At 40.7% G+C, this 18,310-nt stretch overlaps 1 protein-coding gene across 1 annotated transcript in view; it reads right to left on the bottom strand.

Annotated features, from left to right (window-relative positions):
- Positions 1 to 7,315: 7,315 nt before the first annotated feature.
- Positions 7,316 to 18,310, bottom strand: part of LOC146390258 (uncharacterized) — a 28,925-nt gene continuing 17,930 nt past the window's right edge. The window contains exons 2-5 of the mRNA XM_084923307.1: positions 13,242 to 15,781; positions 12,187 to 12,304; positions 9,166 to 9,424; positions 7,316 to 9,046 (exon numbers count right to left, since the gene is read on the bottom strand). Of these exons, the coding sequence (XP_084779433.1) occupies positions 9,178 to 9,424; positions 12,187 to 12,304; positions 13,242 to 15,711 (2,835 nt within the window). The 5' untranslated portion in view covers positions 15,712 to 15,781 and the 3' untranslated portion in view covers positions 7,316 to 9,046; positions 9,166 to 9,177. The remainder of the gene's footprint in view (positions 9,047 to 9,165; positions 9,425 to 12,186; positions 12,305 to 13,241; positions 15,782 to 18,310) is intronic.

The raw sequence follows: 18,310 nt of genomic DNA, 5'->3' as shown, positions 1-18,310 counted from the left end.
GGAATAAAACTTGTGGGAGAAGTAGCTCAATACCTGCTGCATCCTGATGCAATAATACTGCCCCAGCATCCACTTTGCTAGCGTCTACCTTCAGTTGGAAAGAATCTCTGAGAGGGGGTCTCTCAAGCCCTGGCAAGGATAGCCTTGACATCCTCAAAGATTGTCTGATTGTGATCTGACCACTGGAACATAACCTTGGGACTTAAGGAGTCACTTAGAGGAGCAACCACTGCAGAGAAATTCTCACAAAACCCACAATAATAACCCACCATTCCAAGAAATTGTGGAAGTTATTTCTCAGTAGTGGGAGAATTGAAGTGATCAGTAGCTTCCACTTTAGCTCTTACTGGATGTACCTGGCCCTGTCCAGCCACCTTACCCAAGTAAGTCAAAGTGGCCTTAGCAAACTCACACTTGGCAAGGTTCGCTGTAAGATTTTCCAAAGTTATGCAATCAAGGAAAGCACAGATGGACTTAAGATGATCTTGCCAGGTGTTGCGATATATACCACTATATTATCTAAAAACACAGCCCACCCTTCCACACCAGAAACTACAAAACTCATTAGGCGCTTGAATGAGGGAAGACACATACCATACAGGCTTAACCCTTAACCAACACAACAGGCCTAGGCTAAGCATATACCTTCTTCACTCATAATTTGTTTATACACCACATTGTATTTACCCACATAGCAAAATTGGTATGGCCCGGATCTGGCCCACACAATGTGCTTACACGTGGCCAACATACCGCAAAGAATGACGGCCCAGATCTGGTTTGCCAGAGGTCGCCCACACATGGGCTAGCACAAGGCCAGTTGCAGACACACTGGTGGTCCTCTGCTGCCCCATGTGTGGATTACATGAGTGCGAATGGTTCTTTTTCTGCTGTCTTTCTGTCTCTCTCCCTTTCTTGCCGCCACTCCTAAAGCTTCCCTCTCTTTCTAAACAACCAAATGTCATGTCACCATATCATTTTTGATTGGTCGACATGCATTTTCCACCAACCCGAAAGGGCAGTTTTTTGTTTTGCAGCAAAAAACCAGCAGGCACAGAGTCCTCTGGCTGACAGGAAGAAGAACCAGCAGGCGTGGAGTCCTCTGGCCAACACAAAGAAATTGATGATGGTGGCCGAATACGCGACTGAGCTAATGACTGAACTGAAGGTTGAGCTGCAACCTGACCAGGTAACAGAACTGCAGGCTGCGCTAAAGGCCAAGTAGAAACACAGATCGACAGAGGAGCAGGCTCATTGAAAACAGTCTTTGTCAAATTAGCTCTCTGCTCTGAGTGAGCAGATGCAGATCAACAGAAGTCCTTAACATTCTCAGTTTTTTAATTAACAGTCCTGGTGATTTTAACTCCAGGCTTGGAAGAAGCAGAGTGACTACAGTTTTTCACACTCAATGTAGGCTCAGAAAAGGCAAAAACAGAACAAGTGTCCCTTTCACTCACAACAGCTGTCTGCTCTGAAGTCCCGAGATCCGGCTGTGGGGTGACGTGCTTGCAGCGCAGCTGCCACTTCCTCCTTGGAGACGGCTCCGACAGGCCGGGCAACACCACATTCAGCGGGCCGGGCCGCAACCTCTCTGGTGAACTGGGCAGAACATTCTCTGAAGGGCTGGGTAGGGAACCGGAAGCAGCTGGGGGGTGAAGATGGAGAATGTTGAGGAGGAAATCCTGTGCGAGTGGGTGGAGTGAACCAAGTAGTCAGGGGAGGCCAGAAATCAGTCGCTGTAGCCGGCTTGCAACAGCACCACGAAACTCCCCCTCTGAAAGATCTAGCCACAGGTTGATCAGTCTTGCCACAGAATCAATGGTGTCTTTCCGGAGCTCCTCTGATGTGGCGAGTGTCGCTGGGTCCATTTTGACTGGTCTGTACTGTCATGGCTAGCGAGGCAACGAACGACACAGGAAATCTTTCCTGCCTGTGGCCATCTCCCTGTACAACGCATCCACTTAACACACTGGTTACTGCTACAAATACACGTTTCTTTTCCAGCTATTTATTTATTTATGAGTGACTTATGTATGTATATATATGTATATATTGTACTATTCTTAGTTAGCGTATTGTCTGTCTTGTCTTAATGTTGGTTTATAATGGAGCACTGTAACAAAAAATAATTTCCCCCAGGGATTAATAAAGTATTCTGATTCTGATTCTGATTCTGAAGCCATTTGGCGTGAGAGAGGACTCAAAATGTAGGTATGACTGTGATGCGAGTTAGCTTTATTAGTGAGGTAAGGATATAAACAGAGACGAAGTAAGCATGGACGGACACTAAGGATAACTTCCACAGGGAAAACCAATAAACAAGGAACCATCACTAACAAACCTTAAGCGCGAGGGGATTTAGAGCAGGGATACACAGGGAACACCAACTAGGGAGAAACACAGACAGACCAGTAATGCACATAAGAGGAGACATGCTATAAATGCACACAGAGGGAAACAAGGAAACTGCACACAGCTGAACCTAATGAATCTGACAAAACAGGGAGGCCGCAAACTCAACACCAGAAATGGGCAGTAACGCGTTACTTGTAATGCGTTACTGTAATCCGATTACTTTTTTCAAGTAACGAGTAAAGTAAGGGATTACTATTGCAAAAACGGTAATTAGATTACCGTTACTTTCCCGTAAGCACGCTGCGTTACTGCGTTACTAAAACCGTGATTTTTTTGCGAGAATGGTAAGCGAGTGCGCCGTTCGTGGCAACAGCTGTGTGCAGATCAACAATGGATCATATATCGAGTGCGGGAGAGAGTATGAGCATGCAGCGTTTAAAGCGTGGAAGTACTGACCTTATTTTGAGTTTGATTCCATCAAAAGTGACAAAAACATTAGTGTTCATTGTGCGTGGGAAGAAAACTTCTCTTTACAGTGAAAAAACCCCCTAAACTTCCGAGCAAGCACCAAGTGCGCTACGACGTAATGGGAAATTCACAGAGAAACTCGTGGTTTCTTCAACTGACCGCTGCGGCTCACACTGTAAAATGTAATATTGTGTTTAATTAAAAATATTAAGTACGCACAATTCAATTTTTATCAATTTGTTATTAGAACTCGATTTAAATAAGTTACCAGTACTTTTTATGCATAAAAAGTACTGGTAACTTAGAAAAAGCTAAGAAAAGCTAAGTAAGCTGGAAGTTTTGTTTCTCAGTGTGGAAGGATGAAAGATGTGGTTTGAAAATGCCACGTCACTACCGTCCTCCTCCCTAGCTCAGTCCGCATGTTCATGGTGCATTTTTTCTGGAATATGTTGAGCAAACCTGGAGAAGCTTCGGCTCAAGAGATTATTGTCATTGCTGTGGATCTTTACCTGATACACTGACTTGGTGAGTAAATGTTTACTCTTATTCAAACTGATTTTGTGGCTTCTCTTAGTTTAGCACCAGGTTTATAATCTTGCTAGCTAGTTAGTGTTAGCCTAGTGTTGCTGCTGCTGGCTGGGCTCATGTTAATTAAAAATTAACACCACAGCCTTAAAAACCTTATAAAAATATGTCTGTGAAATTTTCTGTTGATTGTTTGAAATAAAAAAGTGAGATAAGAGCCCAGACAAAAGTTTTCGAGAGGTGCAACCGTTAGGGGTAGGGTGGGGTGTGGGGGGTATTTTCAATCCATAGCCATAACTAACTAACTAACTATATATATCATGTTTAACCTAAGTAGCAAAAGACTTCAGGGGGGTTGAAAATGACATGCCAGGAGTTAGCTGTGCTCGCCCGCTCTATTGAGCCTTGTCCTCCCGGTCAGCTATCGTGCTGGTGGATAACAGATCTCTCCCAGAACGTCGAAGCAAGGTTCAATTAAGTACATATCTGAGCATTGCACAGCTACATTCTCGCCTGAAAATATCTTAAAAGTTTATTTGGTGACCCAGAAAGGGTAATCTGGGGAAAAGGAGGATCGCATTTGTTGGCTGCTGTTGTCGGAGCCTATGCATACTTGTAAGCGCGGCAATGGCGGAGGAACGCGGCTAAAAAACCTTTAAATATTACATTTTCTTGGTCACAAAATAAACTTTTAAGATATTTTCAGGCGAGAATGTAGCTGTGTAAAGTTCAAGTATCAGTTCAAGCTTGATTTATCAAGACATTGCATATTTGCAAAAATGCTCCGACGTTTTCGGAGACATCTATTTTCTTTAATGCTTTGTGGCAGCTTTTGAACATCTGTGGCATCTATATCTAATGTCAAATCTAGCCTTTCTTTAACAACATAAGCAAACTGCTTTTATATTTAACCGACTTTTCTGTTGAATTACATTTTAAATAATAATATTAACAATAGTATTTGTTTTGTTAAAACATGTGTTTAAAAACAAGTTTTGTTGTGAAAGCTATAATCCAGATAAGTGGCCTGTTAAATGCTTAACATCTAGGTTGGCTTTATAACTGAGAATAAAGTAATATAGCTTGTCCTTCTTAAGAATTAAGTTAAATTACACAGTTGAATCATAAGAAACATTATGTTACATATAAACCCTGTCATATGTTAGATCTTAGAAACTTTATATATTGGAAGTTAACTTTTAACAAGCATGCAATGATTATATTTAAATTAGGTGGTCTTTTTTTCAAAACATATCTCTTTAGGCCTAAAATCTGCCAATACTACACATTCAGACACAGTAGTAGATGGTGTTTTTAATACTATATGTGTTAGTCTAATTTGGTTGTATGGGGTCTACATTGACCCTCTGTGTTGTAAGTTATTATGATTGCACAGCCATTAAGGATCAAATCAGCTTCTAAAAATGTTCTGTTTTTTCTCCCTCTGCTTGCTTCTTACTGTCTTTGAGGCTCGGGACCAGCACTCCAACTCAGTGGTAAGTATTTTGGTTTTCCAATATATTAGCAATTTTCAGTGACATTTATATTAATCAGGCTGAACTTTAATCATACTTTAGATCAGCCTGTTTTACTTATTGTTTTATTTGTGCTTTGGTTTGGGGAAGTTGTTTCTTCACTGATCTTCTGTTATTAGACTTGAGATATGACTGCACTATGCTGTTGCTGGTGACTCCAGTTAATTCTACAAGACATGCTGTGTAAGTAAACAAACAACAACAGTTTGGTCTGCATTTCTTGAAAGATCACATCCCCCAAACTTAGTTTAGAGGGTCTACACTGTATATAGTGAAGTCTGCAAGTTTTCTAACAGCAAAATTTGTTTTGTGCCCAAATCATTTTGCAGATCATTAGAATGAAAGTTATTGGCCATGTTTGCATAGCCCTTTTTAAAATGATGCTTTCATGACATTATTATATGTTGAGTGGTGTTCAGGGCTATCTAGACCAGTGGTTCTTAACCTTGTTGGAGGTACCGAACCCCACCAGTTTCATATGCGCATTCACTGAACCCCTCTTTAGTGAAAAATAAAATATGATTTTTTTCAAATTCAAGACATAGATATGTTTTTTACTGGTGCACAAAATGAGCCGTGCATGTCATGGCGGAGGCTCTGCCGAACCCCTGAGACCGACTCACCGAACCCCTAGGGTTCGATCGAACCCAGGTTATGAACCACTGATCTAGACTGACAAGTGGGACATTGAATGTCACCTCTCTGGTGGGGAGGGGGCCTGAGATTGTCTAAATTGGAGTCTGTTTTATACCAAATGCAGAAAAAATGTTTTAAGAAAGCAATTAAGTTCATGTTCCAAAAATATGATTGTTTGCTTGCAGGACACCAGGAGAGATGAGTCCTCCATCACAGATGGTGTGGTCAGTGAAGCTGGTCGCCTGCAGGTTCAAGCTTATTGCATCTCCAACCCACATCCACTGCCACTGTACTGAAGGGAAGTTAAAGACTTTCTTCTGCACCTACATTTGGATCACCTCGATCCATGATATCATTCAGGCAGTAATGCCTGGACTGGAAACAAGCCATCCTTAAAATATTACAACATTCCAGCTCATGTGTTGGAATGCAAAACAAATGTGTTGTTTAAATCAGAGACTGCACTTGTGACAGAACAACAAATATTTTATTTTGATTATATAAGTAATGTAAATACAAAACAAAGTTGTGGTAGGCCTAAACTTTTCAGAATAATTCAGTCTGAGACTTTGTTTCACTGTAAGATTATAACAGTGATGGCAATATAATTGTTTGTTGTTCAAGAGAACAGTGTCCAGTATGTTGGCTGTTATACTTTGTTGTGTTTGAAAATAAAAGTTGGGATGATTTTAACATCATTACAAAAAGTGTTGTTAATTATTTTTAATCATATTCAGGTTACCACAAATTGTTTTTTTTCATTTAGTTGAACTTGAAATGTTTGTCAGTAAGTAAACAATTAGTATTGTACAGTCAGAAATATCAAATTATTCTTAATACTGCATACTTGCAATGAATAAGTTGCCCTAACAGTCATCTTAAGTAAGCTTTACTTAGTTTTTTTGAGGCAACGAGTTTACATAGTTTTTTTGTGTTCTGTGAACTAATTAGATTTTACAGTGCACCTGCACCAGGGCAAACCTCCGCCTTCCCCACTCCTGCTTTACAAGTGAAAATAGAGCAACAGGACCGCTAGTCTTTGATTTTATTTATTTTCTGCTGTGTTTACACTCACTCTTTCAAATAGATGCAAGTAAAACACAGCAGAAAATAAATAACATCAAAGACTCAGCGGTCCTGTTGCTCTATTTTCACCTGTAAAGCAGGAGTGGCGTAGGTGGAGGTTTACCCTGGTGCAGGTGTGCCGCAGCGGTCAGTTGAAGAATCCGCGAGTTTCTCTGTGAATTTCCCATTACGTGGTAGCGCACTCCTGGTGCTTGCTTGGAAGTTTAGGGGTTTTTTTTTCGCTGTAAAAAGAAGTTTTCTTCCCACGCACAACGGACACTAATGTTTTTGTCACTTTGTATGGAATCAAACTCAAAGTAAGGTCAGTACTTACACGCTTTAAACGCTGCACGCTCATACTCTCTCCCGCACTCGATATATGATCCATTGTTGATCTGCACACAACTGTTGTCACAAACGTCACACTTGCTTACCTCACTGTCATGAGACATTCTCGCAAAAAAAATCACGGTTTTAGTAACGCAGTAACACAGCGTTCCTACGGTAAAGTAACGGTAATCTAATTACCGTTTTAGCAATAGTAATCCCTTACTTTACTCGTTACCTGAAAAAAGTAATCAGATTACAGTAACGCGTTACTGCCCATCTCTGGTGCCGACTTGGGGACAGTTTCCACTTCTGTTGTACTATTGTACTAGGTAAGACTGTGCAATGACAATAAAGAGTTATCTCTTATCACGCTATCTCTCTCTCTAGAATTGAGTTTTGTTTTCAGGAGGAAACATGCAAATGACAACAACTTGAACCTTTTTCAAAACTGTGAAACTGCAAAGAAAAAAGCCATTTTCACTGAGCAATAGACCACTCTCACACAGTTTTTACTGTAAAATTATATAGTACAAACACTTACAGTGTGCCATTTAAGATTAACAACCATATAAAACTGTTAGTTACTCCTATTCTTTTGCTGTTTTGAAAAATAAGAACAAAATGAATTGAAATGACTGATGTGTCTAAGATGAAAGTACTGTCTCTCAGTTAGTGGTGACAGGCAGGTAAAGCACTAGGGAAACTTGCTGTGGGCTGTTGTGAAGATTAAACCAAAGATTAAATGTAATTAAGGACACTGAGTCCTGTAAGCATTAGGACACCAAAGACATATCTGTGTCACAGTTGTTAGTATGAATGTTAGTAACAGGAAAACATACTAGTTATTATTTTGTAACACTTGTTAAATTAATCATACGTGTAAATACAAACAATGTAAACTGAGAAAAAAGAACAATACATTTAGCATTTGAAATAGAAGTATAATTTTAATTCCTAACAATTAAAATTTTAAACGTTTCTTTTTTCCCTATTTTCTTATTATCACAAAATATACAACATACAGAGTAGAGGAGGACAGATTAGGGAACTTAAAGAAAAATACGAGTGTGAGTACATTAATTTCTATTCAGTCCAGGATTAATGCAATTGAGGAAAGAATTATTACAATAATCAGAATAATACTTAAGGCAAAATTAACTCAGTTTTTTCACCATCATCACCAGTAATCATAATAATGACAATGATAGCAATAACACAATTATAACAAGAATATGGGAAATAACTATAACTCATAGTCACTCAAACAGAAATTTCCAGCAGACTTTGTCAAATGCTTTTTCTGCATCGACTGATAAGATTAGAGTTTTCTGATACTCTGAAAGCTGCATGGAGTTGAATAGTTTACAAATATTTATAGCGGAATGTCTGCCTTTAATAAAACCTGTCTGGTCAGGATGGATAATGGCTGGAATTACTTTTTCTAAATGGGATGCAAGAACTTGGCTTATAATTTTAATGTCTGTATTTACCAGAGAAAGTGGCCTAAAACCATTTGGCTGATTGGGATTTTTCTCTGGTTTTAACAAAAGGTTAATTATTGCAGTATTTATTGATAGACTTATTGATTAGTAGTTAAATATAACAATATAAAAAATATGTACAACCCTAACCCCATTTTTATATTTATATTTGCAACTTTGGCTCTAAACACAACTATGCTTGTTCTTTACATAAACTGTATATGAAAGATGGATGGAGCCAGCACAGCATTATCCACCAGCTGGAGAAGTCCCATTATGAAGCCTCAAGTTGAGCATGTCTGCAATCTTCATTTTGGTATTTTGAACGTAAGGGGGTGAATCTGACATGGATACCAAAGGATATCCTGGGCCATCTGACCTCAGGAAATCACATGATAGGGTGGGGCTAGGTTTCACAATGAGCTCACCCAAAACCTTGGCTGATTGTGAGCTACACCCATTTTCGCACCTTGGCTCGTGTGATTAGGTAGAGGATCATTAGAGGGTCCATTGTCCCTCTCGGAGGGACACTCCCACAGGGCTTAAATCTGGGACTCTCCACCATTTGACCCTAGAACTTAAGAAGCTTCTCAGATGAGAGGTGAAACATCTTCAAGCAACTTGAAGTCCAGACGCTTTCTTTCCAAGCTCCTTCGAATACAAAAGGATAAGAAGAGCAACTTGTCAGTCTCACTGTAAAGCATACCCTGATTTATTCTCATTTGCAATAATTATATCTGCTTTTTACAAACAAACAATGATTTTTCCACCTCAGGTAAACTTCAGTGGATGACTATGGGCTGTCCAGTGTGGAGGCACGTGTGCTCAGCAGGGTTTTCTTCTCTCTCGAGAGCTTGTCGTATTTTCTGCCAGAAGACTCCAGTGTGTTGACCAGCCTGTGGCCAGCTCAAGTAAGAGCTCCTCTTCACCAGACTCCTTATTTGGTAGTACGGAGACAGCTGCTTAGCTGGTATGTCCTCCAGAAACACCATGATCAACACATCCTTGTGCTCATCGAACAGACGGAAGCTAAAGACATCACACACAGATTAATCAGTGTAGAAGCTGGCAATGTCATTACATGTAAGGACAAAGAGTTGGTAACTACGGTGGCCCCTAGAGACAAAGCACGTACAAACTCCAAAACACTTGCAAAATCCAAAACACATGCAAACCCCAAAACACATGCAAATTCCAAAACACAACGGAAGTGCTCCAGGACGCTAGGGGCAGTGTTGAGCTTTTGTTACCTAGTAACTACACAAGCCAGGAAGTACCAATGACCGGATTTGGGCTGTATCCCAATTCAGGGTCTGCAGCCTTAAAGGCCGCATTTTAAGGCCGATTACGTCACAGCGACACGACGAAGGCTGTCCCAATTCAAAGGCTGCTCGAAATGCGTCCCTCAAATGCGTCCTTAATTTCCCTGAATTTTAAGGATGGGCCCAACATATCCCAGATTTCATAGCGCGGCGGTGGTGTGGATAATTTTGCCGAAAAAAACGGCGGAAGCGGAGCCGCCGAAGAGTAAACTTTCAGAAGTAAGTACTGAATATTATGTCACTTATTTATGCGCAAATGTTTTTATAATGAAGAACATTAAAAACATTACTGTTGGCCACATGTCGGGAAAGTTATGTGACATTAGCGATGTTTGTACTAACTTGGTTTTAAAACCTTTACTTCAAAATATACGCCGTTCAATAGTTGACTTTAATCTTACAGAGAATGTGATGATTTTATGGATAATTAAAGTCAGTCATATATCCACAAACAGTCCTGAATATCACGGCACAAGCAGGATTCACTGCACTGTTAATGTTAGCTATGTTATATTGCTGCCTCTGTTCGGTGGTGTCGAGCCAAACGGACTTTAACGTGTGTTTGAACGAGCTGACGGTTCACTCATTAAGCTGAAAGAAAGATGCTTTAATCACAGGAGTCGCACATGTGTCCACTGTACCATCTGGGAACTCTTCTTGTGTAGCACTCGTAATAACACAAACACTAAATCCTCCTTCTTTTGTGCTGTTTTGTAGCAGTGTATACACCTGAGACTGTCACCTGTCTGTCTGTCTGTCCTGCACTCTCTCTCTGTTTCTTTCTCTCTGATTGTGTAATAAAAGTATGAACATTCATTTATAAGTTACACTTGTGTTTGAATCCTGCAGCTTATCACACATTTGATTTCCATGTGTGACAAATGCAAGTGTCCAGAGTGAGGACAGACTGAGGGACCCACTGCTGCACATCATCTGTGAGGCTTTGCATCCCTGATGATCCACCAGGACAAACTCAGCAGTGTGTGAGGAAGAGGAGGAGGAAGAGCCAGCAGCAGCTGACAGATGAAGAGAATAGACAGACTGTTCCCTGTTTGTGAAGGACTGCTAGAAAAGTATGTTTGTTTCAGTTCTATGAAGCTTTGAGTATTTTGGATTAGTAGTACTGCTGTGTTTGTTGCATCATATTGCTGTAATTGTTTATATGCTTTATATATTCTGAGGTAAGTTGATCTATAGTGTTACATCATATTTTATAAGGATGTTATGTGTTTATATACTTTCTGCCCAGTTTGACCCATTTAGCAGAAGTCAGCCTGTTTAAGGCTCTGATATCTATTCTGTATGACTTAAAGCAGTTATGACATGGTCTGATTTTCTCACCCAATAAAGGAATATTCAATGTATCAGTCTACTCTTCATTTTATCAGAAACAGTTATCACAGCTTGTACATTTTCTTTTTATAAATATATGTAAGCAATGAGCCAAATTTAGTAATGCCAACATACTGAAGGAACAACATTTGTCTCTTATATATGATACAGCTATATATACACTGTCAAAGACACTTGTCTTTGAGTGAAGATTTAAGGTGATAAGACATATAAATAACTGCAACTTGAATCTGTACTGAGGCTCAGTATTTGACACAGAGTTCATGTTCACTGCTGTAATAGCTAATAATGATTAATATAATAACTATAATATTGGCCATATTATATTTACATTACCAAAGTGATATGACTTTAGTCTCATGAACAACATTAGCTAATTGTTATTTACTAACTAATCTTAAATGACTGTTCAGTACAGAAATGAAGCCCAAAAATCATGTTTTACTGTCCTGTGGTCTCAGCCTCAGATACTTATCAAATCACACAAAGCTCTTGTAGAAACAAACAACCAAATTAACAAAATATGTTCTCCTTCATTTCTGTCAAACAAAGTTGTATGACACGTTTCCAGCGGTTAGTATCATGGTTTCTAGGCAACCTGGAAGCGAGACGGAGACTAGACCGTCCCATACAGACAAACTTGCCGTTTATTTTGGAAATCGAGCTCAACACTGCCCCTAGCGTCCTGGAGCACTTCCGTTGTGTTTTGGAATTTGCATGTGTTTTGGAGTTTGCAAGTGTTTTGGATTTTGCAAGTGGTTTGGATTTTGCAAGTGTTTTGGAGTTTGCAAGTGTTTTGGAATTTGCAAGTGTTTTGGAGTTTGCAAGTGTTTTGGAGTTTGTACGTGTTTTGGAGTTTGTACGTGTTTTGGAGTTTGCAAGTGTTTTGGAGTTTGCAAGTGTTTTGGAGTTTGTACGTGTTTTGGAGTTTGCAAGTGTTTTGGAATTTGCAAGTGTTTTGGAATTTGCAAGTGTTTTGGAGTTTGCAAGTGTTTTGGAGTTTGCATGTGTTTTGGAGTTTGCAAGTGTTTTGGAGTTTGCATGTGTTTTGGAGTTTGCAAGTGTTTTGGAGTTTGTACGTGCTTTGTCTCTAGGGGCCACCGTAGGTAACCATACCTGGCCATCTGGATTTCTTTAGAGCACCACTCACTCTGCAGGTAATTTGGGCTGATCACACAGATAGTCTTTCTGCTGCTATAGATGGCCTCTGTAATGTTTTCGACGATGGGCTTACCTGTAAAAACAGAAATCTGAGACGTTAAGCAAAAATCTGAGACATTAAACAAAAATCTGAGATGTTAAACAAAAATCTGAGACATCCATCATTTCAGCATTTTTCTAGTTTTAACATTTACTACTTAAAACAGCACTGGTGAATAACATAAAATGTATGTCTGTGAAGGTTCTCAGTCATCCAGGTCATCGTAGTCTATTGTTTCCAAGCTCCTTAGACAACATAAAATGTAGCCTTTTCTATGAGTTAAAACATGTCAAAGGTATTCTCACTTTTGAGAATAGCAGGATCTACAGTAGTGTCTAAATTCCAGTCACAGCCTTTGGTGGGACTTTTTGTGTAATAGACAAGCAAAGTACAATTCAATAAGCTTCTGGGGTAATAACTGGTGCTGACTCAGACTTTAATTTTAATATTTTCTGGAATTCAATATTTTCTGGAATTCAGATGTTTTTGTACTTCTATATTCTTTTATGTGAAATCCAACTTCATGATTTCAGGAAACAACTGGACCAATCTTAACTGTACATTTTCCAGAGTAAATCTTTCATTTTCCTACATGTAGGATGCTTTGAAAGTTGAGCAGCACATCTAAAGTCTACTTTTAGAGGTTTAAAGATCAGTTTGCAGCTTTTGTCCAGATAGTCAGTCTTAAAATATCTAGATCTAGCATTCAAACTTTGTTTTGTGGGTCACGTGGGATTGGTATTCTTGTTTGACTTCATATCAGCCATTTGTATTTGTGTAAAGATATTGTATTAAAATTTTGAACAAAAAAAAAAACAGTCGTGTAAACACTGATCTTTGTCAGTACAAGTTTAGAGTGGCAACAATAGTGTTTAAAGGAAAGATTAGGCAGTTTGTGTGCTAGCTTCATTAAATATAGATCTAAAAATAGAAAAATAGAAAAAAAGAGGTTAATGATAATCATCTATACCTGGTTCAAAGTCTCTGTGGTGCAAACAGAGTTTCCAGCCCTGTTGACCCTCCAGCTCTGGAAGCAACTCTCCGTAGACCCAAGCTTCATCATGAACATTGTAGGAGACAAAGGCATCGTAGCTGTGAGGAATACCTTTCTTCCTCCTCTTATTATCATAGAGAAAGGCCAGGAAGAGGTAATAGGCATAGGTGAGGTGTGACCTCAGGAAGTGGTAGATGAAGGATGCAAGGAGAGTAAGCATAACTAGATTAGAGCTAAAAAGGAAGCAGAGCAAGGCAGCATCTATCCAACAGGAGTCAAAACCAAAGTCAAGGAATTTGTTTCCCCTTTGGCTGACAGGAAATGAGCAAGTGTACTGATGTGCATTAACAACCTGTGTCTGTTTGCTGCTTTGAATCCACTGGATAAGATCGTAATTAGAACATTCACATGTTAGAAGGTTAGCAGATAGATCCAGATATGTCAAGCCTGGAAGGGATTGGATAACTGTTTCACTGATTACAAACAATTCATTGTCACTGATGTTTAGCCACCTGAGTGCCGACAGTTTGGCCTCTGCTAGAAAATCCAAAGACCTGAGTTTATTGTTGGAGAGGTTGAGTATCATCAGGTTTGGAATTGGCAAGAACACGTCAGATGTTAAAACTGAAAGCTTGCTGTAAGATATTCTCAGACGTTTCAGTTGCGGTGTGTATTTAAATGTGTCTGGGTGCAAAGAGCCCATGAAGTATGCCTCTGTTATTAAGTATTCTAAAGAAGTCAAACCACTGAGAACATCTTTTGAAATATCGTAATATCCTCTATGAACCTTGATATGAAACTTCTTCAATCTTTGTAAATCTGAGAAAGGCCTATCCCTTTGTTCAGAGCTGTTATGTGACTGGCTTTGAACAACATTTAAGATCAGAGTGTTTAAGTTTGACAGTCCACTGAAATGGTCATAAAAATAATTATCACCTAACAGATAAAGAATCTGGAGGTTATCAAGTCCTTCGAACCCTCCTTCATCAACACTGTCACACTTGTCTAAGTCTATACACAAGTATTGAAGGGAAGACAGACTATGAAAATCTCCTTGAATGAAATTCATGATATCAATATTTCTCAAATTCAAAAACTCCAATGTCTGTAATTTATCTTTGAAGGTATCTATAAATGACACAATCTTGTTGTTTTCAAGATTTAAGATTTTCAAATTGTTTACATTTTGAAAAACACAGTCAAAGATATAGGATATTTGATTGTGGCTCAGATCGAGTATTGTTAGGCTTGTTAAATTCCAGAAGTAAGGACAGTAAAGTTCACTGATGTCATTGGAACTAAGTTCATAGACTTCCAATGTGGGGAGTCCTTGGACGGCCACTGGCAGTTCGGACAGTTCATTATTTTGTAATATCAGACTTCTGAGCTGTGTCATTGACTGGAGTGCATTATCAGCCATGCTGTTTATATTGTTAAATGGTAAGTTGAGCTCAATAAGGTTAGAGCAAGACTGCAGCATGTTCTCTTTTATGTTGTGAATTTCACTATTTCTCACATCAACTGTTCTTAGAGAAGGAATTTGGCAGGCAACATCAATGAGACCATCATCTATCCACTTTTGTATGTTATCCATCTGAAACTCTTGAAGAGAGTAAGCAGTCTGCAGAATCGCTCTGTACACTTCAAAGCTAAGAGAAGTTTCACTCATGTGCAGTCTCGCTAGGCTCCTCAAAAAGGTCTTGTTTGACACTTCCCACTCAATGTCCTTGGACCAGCATCGCAAGTCCAGAGACTGCAGATGAGGAAAAATGTCTCTTGTAATGCTGAACTTTTTCACTGAATCCAAACTTAGAGTGAGTAGGTTTGAGGTATTTACATGGAGGTCATCGGACTGAAACGAAGTAAAGTTGTTGTGAGTAATAATCAAATGTTGTAAAGTTGGAAGTTTAACAATGTAATCAATATCTGAAATTTGATGCAGGTAATTATTGCTCAAATCTACTAAACGTAAGATGACCAGGGGCTGAAAGACCACAGGGGAAATAAATGAGATAATGTTGCTGTTCAGAGATAGGGTCTCTAATTTAGAAAGACCCTGAAACATGTTTTTTGTCAGTGCTGTGAGTAAATTTTCACCCAAGTCGAGAACTTTTAACTCTACCAAGTCTGCAAAAGTTCCATCATCAATTTGTAAAATCCAATTATTTTTAACATATAGAGCTTCAAGCTTAGATAAACCTCTTAAATCCATCCTGGAAATATTTGAAATGCCATTTGAGCTGAGATTGAGCGATACTGCATTTCCAGGAATGTCATCTGGAATAGCAGTGAGGTGACGCTCTGCACATGTAACTGACACGTTGTATGAATTTTCAGAATAGAGGATTGTGCAGTTTTTTAGAGAAAAAGCAAGTGAATGTTCACAATGAAACAAAGAAGACAGAAGTGAGACAAGCAGCAGATACACGCTTTCTGTAGCTAGCATGTTGATCTCAGTGGTGGTTTTCACTTTCTTTAGGGAGATGTAGGTGGGAGCATACTGTTGGTCAATACACCTGAAGCAGACCAGAGAAGGAAGAAAATATGAGGTAGGTTTTGATCACATCACAGTGTCCACAACTTGGCATGAAATAATGTGACATCTGGTGCAGTCAGTGGTGAAAACTGGTGATAGTCTGAGAGTTTATCTACCTATCCATGGGTCAGTGGCTCAATCCAGCACGTATATCAAAATTGGGACCTGCAGGCCAGAGCCCACTCTTTACATATTTCAAAGAGACATGCATATCACTTAAGATTCTCCATATATTTTGTCCTGCACAGTTTTACTTGTGGTTAACAAGATAGATAACACAGAATGAAGTTTAAAGGAAATGCAGGCAGCTGAACTACAGATGGGCAACTGAGCTGTCTTGTCCCAGCAAATCACTGTTTTCTATGAAAAACCCATATAGGAACCCCAAAGGTCAAACCTGGTGTTGAGCACTTGTGGACACCCCCATCCACCCCTGGGATAAGTATAGGTTTGTCCTGCCCACAAAGCCCCACAGTTCACCCACATCTAGCCACAATAGGTAGTTGTTTCCCTATTATTTATAATAATAGCTGAATAATAATAGCTACCGACTGTGCCAAGATCGCTCTCATTGTTCAGTTATTGACGGGTAGGGCTTTGAAGTGGGCTCAAGCTGTTTTAAGCACCAATCCTAATGTTTCCTACCCAGATTATAAGTTTAGGTGTGTTTTTGACAAGGGCTCCAGCCCGGAGATGGCTGCCCATCGTATGTTCTCAGAGAGAACATATGATGGGCAGAAGGAGTATGGCTGATTTCTCCATGGAGTTCTGGACCCTGGTAGAGGAGACGGGCTGGAAAGAGAAGGTGTTTAGAGGAGCTTTCCTGAACGGCCTCAATGAAAGGATAACACGTGAGTTGGCAATTGGGTTAGTGTTAAGTAAGAGTCGAGTACAGTCACTCCCACCCCACTGCCCCTATGACTGCGGTATTGATCTTCTCCCTGGCGCATCTCTGCCCACCAGCCGTTTGTACAGTGTTTCTAAGCCTGAGCGCAAGGCCATAGAGCGTTGCATCACGGATTCCCTTGCATCGAGCATTATTCGGCTAACCACATCACCCCTCAGGGCAGGATTCTTCTTTGTTGAGAAGAATCCTGCCCTGAGGATTAAGTCCTTCGGGACTTCATCTCACCTCCCCCAAACAGCAGTTCCTGTGGTCATCAGCAGCGCAGCAGGCCTTTGACCTTCTGAAACACCTGTTTTCCTCTGCACCTGTTCTATTTCAGGCAGACCTTAATCAAGCATTCGCGGTGGAGGTGGATGCCTCGGACTCTGGTGTGGGGGCAGTCCTCTCGCAGCGATTTGAAGGTAAATTGCATCCACGTGCCTTCTTCTCACATTGTCTGTCTCAGGCCGAGTGGAACTGTGATGTGGGGGATCAAGAGCTGCTTGCTATCAAACTTAACTTTAGAGGACTGGCATAACTGGTTGGAGGGGAGCGAGCACCCAGTTCTTGTTTGGACGGATTACAAGAACCTTGCCTATCTTCAAGCGGTTAAACGCCTCAATGCCAGACAAGTCAGGTGGGCCTTGTTTTTTACCTGTTTCAGCCTTGTGATTACTTACAGGCCAGGCTCACGCAACACTGAACCCGACACCCTCTCATGTCAATTCTCACTGGTGGAGGATGCAGAGGAAAAGGACAAACCCATTCTTCCTGCTTCCTGTATCATTGGGACAGTCACCTGGGAGATCGAGAGGCTGGTCATAAATGCCCTGCAGCAGGATCCAGACCCTGGGTCAGGCCAGGCGGGCAGACAGTACGTCCCTGTGGTTGTTCGGGGCAAGGTGATCCACTGGGCACATACGGCAAAGTTCTCCTGCCATCCGGCTCGGAATCTCACACTTAGATTCCTCCAACGTCTATTTTGGTGGCCTTCCCTTGCCAAGGACGTCCGGGAATATGCGACGGCCTTGGCCAATTTGTGCTCAAAACAAGGCACCAAGCTCCCCACTGTTGGGCCACCTGCGACCACTCCCATGGCTCATGGTTGCACATTGCCGTGGATATTGTCACTGGACTGCCGCCGTCAGCAGGTAATACCACCATACTCACCATCATAGACCGGTTTTCACTCACAGTCTAACAGCCAACCTGAAAGGGCTAACCAGGAGCTGGAAGCCATGTTGCGGTGCGTTGCCTCTTCCAACCAGTCCTCCTAGAGCGAGCATTTGGCCTGGGTGGAGTATGCCCACAACGCTAGCACCTCGACGGCCACAGGGGAGTCTCCCTTCGAGGCATCGATGGGATAACAAGCCCCACTCCTTTCCATCACAGAGGGTGAGTTTGCAGTCCCATCAGTGCAACATCACATGCGTCATCGCCGGCGAGCATGGCGGGCTACTAGGGCAACATTGTTTAGGACAGCAGAGTAGAACAAGAGACTGCCGGGCCATCATCGCGTTCTGACTCCTATTTACCAAGTTGGCCAACAGGTATGGCTCTCCTCTAAACACATACCACTGAGGACGGAGTCTAAGAAGCTGGCTCCTAGATTCATCTGTCCTT

This window comes from Perissodus microlepis, chromosome 3 (genome assembly GCF_051167445.1).
Source record: "Perissodus microlepis isolate ML-2025 ecotype Zambia chromosome 3, ASM5116744v1, whole genome shotgun sequence".
NCBI classification, from domain to species: Eukaryota; Metazoa; Chordata; class Actinopteri; order Cichliformes; family Cichlidae; genus Perissodus; species Perissodus microlepis.
Note: the sequence above shows the minus strand (reverse complement) of the source record. Positions and strands in the feature narration are given on the sequence as shown.